Source organism: Tachyglossus aculeatus, unplaced genomic scaffold (genome assembly GCF_015852505.1).
Source record: "Tachyglossus aculeatus isolate mTacAcu1 unplaced genomic scaffold, mTacAcu1.pri scaffold_101_arrow_ctg1, whole genome shotgun sequence".
NCBI classification, from domain to species: Eukaryota; Metazoa; Chordata; class Mammalia; order Monotremata; family Tachyglossidae; genus Tachyglossus; species Tachyglossus aculeatus.
Genome location: NW_024044842.1, coordinates 1,282,590 through 1,291,909, shown reverse-complemented (window position 1 = coordinate 1,291,909; position 9,320 = coordinate 1,282,590). Strand labels below are relative to the sequence as shown.

Genomic DNA, 9,320 nt, shown 5'->3' with positions numbered 1-9,320 from the left:
CACTTCTCTGCGCCTCAGTGACCTCATCTGTAAAATGGGGATTAAGACTGTGAGCCGCCCGTGGGACAACCTGATCAACCTGTAACCTCCCCGGCAATTAGAACAGTGCCTTGCGCATAGTAAGGGCTTAATAAATGCCATCATTATTATTCAAACAGTGCCCGGCACATAGTAACTGCTTAAATCTTATCATTATTATTATTATTGGGAGAATCCCCTGGGGGGAGCCAAGTGTCCAGTGCTGCAGGAGGCGAGGCTGAGGAATAAACATCTTCTGGGGGGTCCAGGCCCCTAGGTTGGGCAGAGGATAGGGTGGGAGTGTGATCAGCAAGAAGGGTGGGGGCAGCCGGACCCCTCTGTCCCACGTGGGCGGCTCTTTCCTTTTGGGTCTGGAAATGGATAGTGAAGGAGGGGCTGGGGATCACGGCCCCCTCCAGCCTCCACAGAAGCCACACTCCAAGCACCCCCAACCCACATGACCAACCTGGAACCCTCCTCCCTGAACCCAAACACCCCTTTTTACCCCCATGGCACAAGCCCCCTCCACACACCCCAACTCACCCATCATGAGAAGGGTGGAGGCAGAGCCTGGGGAGAGAGGGGGGGAAAGGGTCAGAGTCAGAAGCTGGGAGTTGAACCCAGGACCCAGGCTCTTCCCTGCCCAGCCTGTGGGACCCTCCCCCTTCTCTCCATCTCCCCTCCACCCCATCCCTTTCACATTCACTTGAAGGACTGCGGTTCCAACCATCCAGCTGGGGAGAAAAAATAAACAGTGAGAGGAAGTGAGGAGGGCGGCTAAGAGAAATGGAGAGGAGGGGGCTGGGGGCTGAATGGTGTGGGTGTGTGGGCACGGGCCTGGAAAGGACACGGTCCAATCAATCAATCAATCAATCGTATTTATTGAGCGCTTACTATGTGCAGAGCACTGTACTAAGCGCTTGGGAAGTACAAATTGGCATCACATAGAGACAGTCCCTACCCAACAGTGGGCTCACAGTCTAAAAGGGGGAGACAGAGAACAGAACCAAACATACCAACAAAATAAAAGACTGAAGATGGAGGCAGATCTGGGAATCAAAGGTCTGGAGGGAAGGAGGGAATCAGACTGGGAACTACATTTCCCAGAAGACAAAGGCCTTCATGACCCAGAGTCTTCCTTCACCGGCTTCCAGGCTAGGGCAGTTCTGGGCCCAGAGAAATAACAATCGTATTTATTGAGCGCTTACTGTGTGCAGAGCACTGTACTAAGCACTAACGGCTAATCTCCATCCCTGGCACAGCTGGGCTTAGGCTGGGATGGTTGAGAGGGAGAGTGGGGGGCCGGGCCTGACCCACATGGTCACACCGGAACCATTGGACTTCCAGCCTTTCCCACTGCCTGGTTCTGGAAGGACGGGGGCAGAGGGCAGGATGGCTCAGAGCGTGAGGAAGGAGAGAGAGGAAAGGGGCAAATCAGACCCTTTGGGGCCCAGGCACCAGCCAGTGGGCTCAGACCGAGACCCCCACCCCCCTACCCTGCCAGCCCTATTCCATCACCCCACCTCCTTTCCCTCCCACCTGATTTCTTCTTCCTCCAGATGACGCCTCTGACCACGGCTGCAATGATGACAGGATGGTGGCCACAGTCCCGATGATAAATACGATGAGTAGGGATGGAGATAGTGAGGAAGATGCATCTGAAACTGGATGAGGACGGAGAGGATCAACCCAGGAGTGAGGCTACAACCCCCTGTATCACCCACAGTGGTTCCTGGTGCCTGAGACCCCTCCCCATGGAGGATGGCCGGGCCTCCGGCTTCAGCCTGGGCCTCAAACCCCCTGCAGCCCCCACAGCTCCCCGCTGCCCTGCTCCCCCACCCCCCTGGACTTCGGCCCCTTACCCCAGTGCACGGCGAGGGGCTGGGCCAGACCGTCGTGGTCCACGGAGCAGACGTATTTCTGCTCCTCTCCCTGTGGCACTCTGAGCGCCGCCCATTTCTGGAACTTGCCATCTCCGCTGGGCCTCGTCTCCACGTACTCCATCTCTTGGCTCATGTCTTCCCCTTCCCGCTCCACTTAAACTTGACGTCCGCCGGGTAGAAGCCGAGGGCCCGGCACCGCAGGGTGACGTCGTCCCCGTCGGGGCCGGGGTGACGGAGCAACTGCACCGTGGGGGGATCTGCGGGGGAGACCGGGGTCAGGATGGGGACTCGGCCCCCGGAGAGACCCCTCGGTGTGGGGCACGCGGGGCTGGGGTCAGAGCGGGGGCCGGTCTGGAATGAAGGGGGTGTCCGCAGGGGCCGTCTCTCTCTCTCTCTCTCTCTCTCTCTCTCTCTCTCTCTCTCATCTACTTACTGGGCCTTGTACTCATCCCTCCTGCTGCTGACCTCTTCTCACCTACTTCCTCCTGCCTGTCCTTCCTCCCGCCGCCCCCCCCAACCTTTTTCATGGTATTTTTTAAGTGCTTGCTATCTGCCAGGCACTGTACTAAGCGCTGGAGTAACTCCAAGCTAATTGGGTTGGACACAGTCCCCGTCCCACGTGGGGCTCACAGTCTTCATCCCCGTTTACGGATGACGTCCCTGAGGACCAGGGAAATGAAGACACTTGTCCAGGTTGACACAAGATAAGTGGCGGAGCCCGAATTAGAACCCAGGTCCTTTGGACTCCCAAACTCGGGCTCTATCCACTAGACGGTGCTTCTTCATGTCCGGCTCCCCATTAATCAAACAATCGGTTGTATTGAGGGCTTATCGTGTGCAGGACGCTGTTCTAAACACTTGGGAGAGTGCAACATGACAATGCAGTACGCACATCCCCCCGTACAACGAGCTTACATCTTCACAACCCCTTGAATATGACGTCTCCTCTGGGAGGCCTTCCCTGATTAATCTGTCATCTCCACGCCTTGTACCCCCACAACTGCCACTTCAGGATACCAGGTCACTTAAACTCTGGGTATCCACACACTCACATAGCATTTCTGGATAATAATAATAATAATGGTATTTGTGAAATGCCTCAGTATCCCCATCTGTAAAATGAAGATTAAGACTGTGAGCCCTATGTGGAATAGAGACTGTTTCCAACCTGATAATCTTGTATCTATCCAGGTGCTTAGTACAGTGCCTGACGCCTAATAAGTGCTTAACAGATAACACAATTATTATTATTGTTATTCCTCGTGCCTAAGTTTCTTTATGAGTAAAGTGAGGATTGAATTTTACTCCCTCTTATTTAGACTGTGAGCCCCACGTGGGACAAGGCCTGTGTCCAACCTGATGATCCTGTATTTCCCCCACTGGTTAGTACAGTGTTTGGCACAAAGTAAATGCTTAACAAGTACCATTAAAAATAAAATGTAATTTTTTTTTAAATGTGGTATTGGCACTTGGGGAGTTAAAAATCATGACAAAAAAATAATAATAGATGTGTCATTAGGTTCTGGTGAGGTGATGATAACAATAAAAATAATAACAATAATAATAGTAATAGGCATCAGGGGACTGATGGTAATAATAATAACAATGGTATTAGATGCCCCCTGGGGAACTAATAGTAATAAAAATAGCAATCATAATTATGATGGTAATAACAATAATGGAATTGAACCTCCAGGAAGCTGATAGTAATAAAAATAATAATAAAGTAATAAAAATAATAATAACAATAATAATAATAATAATACTCAAAGCCCCAGGGAGCTGACAGTAAAAATAGCAGTAACAATAACAGGTACATTAGATTCTCCAGGGGATTGAACAGTGCATAGTAACACCAATAATGGTACTACTAATAATGATTATTATTGGTAATAATAAGACTCCCCCAGGGAGCTGATAGTTATAACAACAATAATAATGTCGGTTTTATCACCCAGGGAGTCAAGAATAATAAAGATGATGATGAAATGACAAGAACAATAGTGCTATTAGGACCCGGTGACTTAATAATGGGAATGTTATTAATAATGACAATAGTAGTATTAGGACTTTGGGAACTGATAATAAAATGATTACTGTGTTATTAGGCCCCCAATGAGCTGACAATAATAATAATAATGACAACAGTGATGTTAGGCTCTAAAGAGCTGATGATAATAATAGTAATAATAATAATAATAGTGTTAGGTGTGGAGCTAATGAAAATAATGGTGTTAACACGAGTGGAGCTAATGATGATGATAATAATAATAGTGTTAGCAACCAATAATGCTAATAGTAACAATAATAATAATGATAATAGAATTGGTCCCTGGGATGCAGTTCAGACTAACAACATCAGCTCCCTGAAGTTGAAATTAAAAATCAGCGTGGTATGTGTTGAACGCCTCCTCTCTGCCGAGCCCCACCGGGGCGGAGAGGGACGGGATCATCGGGTCCCCATTTTCTGGAGGAGGAGACCGAGGCCCGGGGCGACCGTGCCCGGGGTCGCCCGTTGGGCGGGGGCGGGACGTAATAATAATAACAATGATGGCATTTATTAAGCGCTTCCTATGTGCACAGCACTGTTCTAAGTGCTGGGGGGAGATACAAAGCGATCAGGTTGTCCCAAGGGGGGTTCACAGCCTTAACCCCACTTTACAGATGAGGAAACTGAGGCACAGAGGGGTTAAGTGACTTGCCCGAAGTCACACAGCTAAGTGGCGGAGCCGGGATCTGAACCCATGACCTCTGACTCCAAAGCCCGTGCTCTTTCCACTGAGCCACACTGCTTCTCCAGATGTAGATCACGGGCTGCCCATGGCAGGGGATGGGCCCGTCTACCGTCCCTTCCTGAGCACGTAGTACAGCACTGGTATGTTTGGTTTTGTTCTCTGTCTCCCCCTTTTAGACTGTGAGCCCACTGTTGGGTGGGGACTGTCTCTATATGTTGCCAACTTGTGCTTCCCAAGCGCTCAGTACAGTGCTCGGCACACAGTGAGCGCTCAATAAATACGATTGATGATTGATGATGCTCCGCGCCCAGGAGGCGCTCAGTAAATCCGACCCGAATGGATGACGGAGGCCCCCCGGTCCGGCAGACCCCGCCGCTCCTGACTGGGGGGCTCGGGGGAGGGGACGGATGGGGGCTGGGCGGGGGGCGTTGAGCGGGCGCTACCTGCCCGGGTGAGGTTGGGCCCCCCGAAACGCAGGTATCTCCGGAGCCACTCGATGCACGTTTCCTCCAGATAGGCCTTGTGTCGCTCGGTGATGGTCCTGTCGGCCTCCAACTTGCGCTTGGTGTTCTGGGCCCCGCCGTCCGCCGCCGTCCAGCTCAGCGTGGCCTTGTCCAGTGTGATGTAGTCCTGCCCGTCGTAGCCGTACTGGTAAACCCCATCGCCGGTGGTGTTGTCCTCCCGCAGCTGGCAGCCGTGCATCAGCTGAATGGAGTGAGCCCCTGCGGGACCCCGACCCGTCAGACCCCCAGGGAGGGCACCGCACCCACCCCCCGCCAGTCCCGACCCGAGGCGGCCACTCACCGTCCTCGCTCTGGTTGTAGTAGCCCTGGAGGGTCCGCAGGTTCCCGCGGAAAACCTGCACTGCGTCCTTCAGGATCCGTGTCTGGAAGTCCCAGTATTCCGGTCCCTCATTATCCCGGATCCATGGGATCCGCGGCTCCATCTGGCACCGGTCGCTGTCGAACCCGACGAACTGCTGATCGTCCACGTAGCCGACGGCCATGAATTCGGACACCCCGGGGCCGGGCCGGGTCACTCCGGTGTAGAAATAGCGCAGCGAGTGCCACCCTGACACACGGACAACCAATCAATCAATCAATCATATTTGAGCACTTACTGTGTGCACAGCACTGTACTAAGCGCTTGGGAAGTACAAGTCGGCAACTCCTTGTCTTCCCTCCCAAACCCTGCTTTCTCCCTGACTTTTCCATCTCTGCTAACGGCACTACCATCCTTCCCGTCTCACAGGCCCGCAACCTTGGTGTCATCCTCGACTCCGCTCTCTCGTTCACCCCTCACATCCAAGCCGTCGCCAAAACCTGCCGATCTCAGCTCCGCAACATTGCCAAGATCCGCCCTTTCCTCTCCATCCCAACCGCTACCCTGCTCGTTCAAGCTCTCATCCTATCCCGACTGGACTACTGCATCAGCCTTCTCTCTGATCTCCCATCCTCGTGTCTCTCCCCACTTCAATCCATACTTCATGCTGCTGCCCGGATCGTCTTGGTCCAGAAACGCTCTGGGCACGTTACTCCCCTCCTCAAAAATCTCCAGTGGCTACCAATCAATCTGCGCATCAGGCAGAAACTCCTCACCCTGGGCTTCAAGGCTGTCCATCACCTCGCCCCCTGCTACCTCACCTCCCTTCTCTCCTTGTCCAGCCCAGCCCGCACCCTCCACTCCTCTACCACTAATCATCAATCGTATTTATTGAGCGCTTACTATGTGCAGAGCACTGTACTAAGCGCTTTCCCCTCCACTAATTGCCACTAATCTCCCCGTGCCTCGTTCTCGCCTGTCCCGCCGTCGACCCCCGGCCCACCTCATCCCCCTGGCCTGGAATGCCCTCCCTCTGCCCATCCGCCAAGCTCGCTCTCTTCCTCCCTTCAAGGCCCTACTGAGAGCTCACCTCCTCCAGGAGGCCTTCCCAGACTGAGCCCCTTCCTTCCTCTCCCCCTCCTCCCCCTCTCCATCCCCCCCATCTTACCTCCTTCCCTACAACACTGCACCTGTATATATGGATGTATGTCTGTACATATTTATTACTCTAGTTATTTATTTATTTTACTTGTACAGATCTATTCTATTTATTTTATTTTGTTAGCATGTTTGGTTTTGTTGTCTGTCTCCCTTTTAGACTGCGAGCCCACTGTTGGGTAGGGACCGTCTCTAGATGTTGCCAACTTGGACTTCCCAAGCGCTTAGTACAGTGCTCTGCACACAGTAAGCGCTCAATAAATACGATTGATTGATTGATTGATTGACGCTCCCCCACTCACTGGCGCAGGCCTACGGCAACAGAGCAGCCCCCAGACCGAGCAGCAACAGCACTGGCCGCTCATTCCGGCTGGGAACTGGCCCGCGCTCCGCTCGTCGAGGCTTCCTGATTGGCCGAGCCCGCGCCCGCCGCCCAATGGGAACCGGAGCTGCACGCGCGTCATCGGTCACCGGGCAGAGTGAGCACAGAAACCTCTGAATCCTGCCGCCTGATTGGCCGAGCCCGCTGCCCAATGGGAACCGGCGCTATGCGCGCGTCATCGGTCACCGGGCAGAGTGAGCGCAAGCTCCGAGTCCTGCCGCCTGATTGGCCGAGCCCGCGCCCGCCGCCCAATGGGAACCGGGGATGCGCCCGCGTCATCGGTCACCGGGCAGAACGGGCACGCATTTTGGGAAAATGAAACAGAAGGTAAACGTCGAAGGAGGCGGAAATCCTGGAACCGCCCTGGAGGAAGGGGCAACGTCCATCCCAGCCCACGCCCCGTCTCTGTGTCTCCCTCTACAGTGTCAGCCCCTTGTTGGAGACGGGTTCTCTCAATGGAATAATGCTATTATTATTAATGGAGAAAAATAGTGGCTCAGTAGATAGAGACCGGGCTCTGGAGTCAGAGGTCATGGGTTCAAATTCCGCCTCCACCAATCAATCAATCAATCGTATTTATTGAGCGCTTACTGTGTGCAGAGCACTGTACTAAGCGCTTGGGAAGTACAAGCTGGCAACGTATAGAGACAGTCCCTACCCGACAGTGGGCTCACAGTCTAGAAGGGGGAAACAGAGAACAAAACCAAACATACTAACAAAATAAAATAAATAGAATAGATAGGTACAAGTAAAATAAATAAATAGAGGAATAAATATGTACATACATATATACAGGTGCGGTGGGGAAGGGAAGGAGGTAAGATGCGGGGGATGGAGAGGGGGACGAGGAGGAGAGGAAGGAAGGGGCTCAGTCTGGGAAGGTCTCCTGGAGGAGGTGAGCTCTCAGTAGGCCCTTGAAGGGAGGAAGAGAGCTAGCTTGGCGGATGGGCAGAGGGAGGGCATTCCAGGCCCCGGCGGAGGACGTGGGCCGGGGGTCGATGGCGGGACAGGAGGGCTGAGTAGGTGCAAATGTGGTTGTCGGTAATGTAACTTGGTGATAACAAGGGCCTTTTTCCCGGGGTTGGTGGGCAGGGGGGTTGTCAGTCAGGACCGGACCTGGAAGGGAGTTGGGGGGCACTATAAGGAAGGTCGCTTAAGTGGGTGGGGGTGGAAGCAGGGGTCGTCTATGGCGGCGCTCGGGGGAGAGGAGCCTTCTAGGAGCAGCAGGGGCCACGCAGTGTGATGGCGGGCGGGCCTCTCGGGAATGGAGTCCCGGGTGTCTATGGCGGGCCTCTCTGGCGCTCTGAGGAGAGGATCCTTCCGGGAGCAGCGGGGTCCATGCGGTGTGATGGCGGGCGGGCCTCTCGGGAACGGAGTCCCGGGTGTCTATGGCGGCGCTCTGAGGAGAGGATCCTTCCGGGAGCAGCAAGGCCGCGCGGTGTGATGGCGGGCGGGCCTCTCGGGAACGGAGTCCCGGGCGTCTGTGGCGACGCTCTGAGGAGAGGATCCTTCCGGGAGCAGCAAGGCCGCGCGGTGTGATGGCGGGCGGGCCTCTCGGGAACGGAGTCCCAGGCATCTATGGCGGTGCTCTGAGAAGAGGATCCTTCCGGGAGAAGCGGGGGCCACGCGGTGTGATGGCGGGCGGGCCTCTCAGGAACGGAGTCCCGGGTGTGTATGGCGGGCCTCTCTGGCGCTCTGAGGAGAGGATCCTTCCAGGAGCAGTGGGATCCATGCCGTGTGATGGCGGGTGGGCAGGCCTCTCGGGAACGGAGTCCTGGGCATCTATGGCGGGCCTCTCTGGAGCTCTGAGGAGAGGATCCTTCCAGGAGCAGTGGGATCCATGCGGTGTGATGGCGGGCGGGCAGGCCTCTCGGGAACGGATTCCTGGGCGTCTATGGCGGGCCTCTCTGGCGCTCTGAGGAGAGGATCCTTCCAGGAGCAGTGGGATCTGTGCCGTGTGATGGCGGGCGGGCAGGCCTCTCGGGAACGGATTCCTGGGCGTCTATGGCGGGCCTCTCTGGAGCTCTGAGGAGAGGATCCTTCCAGGAGCAGTGGGATCCATGCAGTGTGATGGCGGGCAGGCCTCTCGGGAACGGAGTCCCGGGTGTCTGTGGCGGTGCTCTGAGGAGAGGAGCCTTCCGGGAGCAGCGGGAGCCACGCAGGAGCAGCGGGAGCCAACTATCAGCTGGTTGACTTTGGGCGAGTCAGTTCACTTTTCTGTGCCTCAGTTCCCTCATCTGGAAACTGGGGATGAAGACTGTGAGCCCCACGTGGGACAACCTGATTACCTTGTATCCTCCCCAGCGCTTAGAACGGTGCTTT

General features: G+C 54.8%; 1 protein-coding gene across 1 annotated transcript; it reads right to left on the bottom strand.

Annotated features, from left to right (window-relative positions):
* Positions 1–1,286: 1,286 nt before the first annotated feature.
* Positions 1,287–7,080, bottom strand: LOC119922234 (BOLA class I histocompatibility antigen, alpha chain BL3-7-like). Its single transcript, XM_038742195.1, is given in 7 exon segments — positions 1,287–1,384; positions 1,542–1,682; positions 1,881–2,051; positions 2,054–2,158; positions 5,080–5,358; positions 5,441–5,717; positions 6,919–7,080. Coding segments are annotated over 7 exon segments (1,233 nt in total).
* Between the last annotated feature and the right edge of the window lie 2,240 nt (positions 7,081–9,320).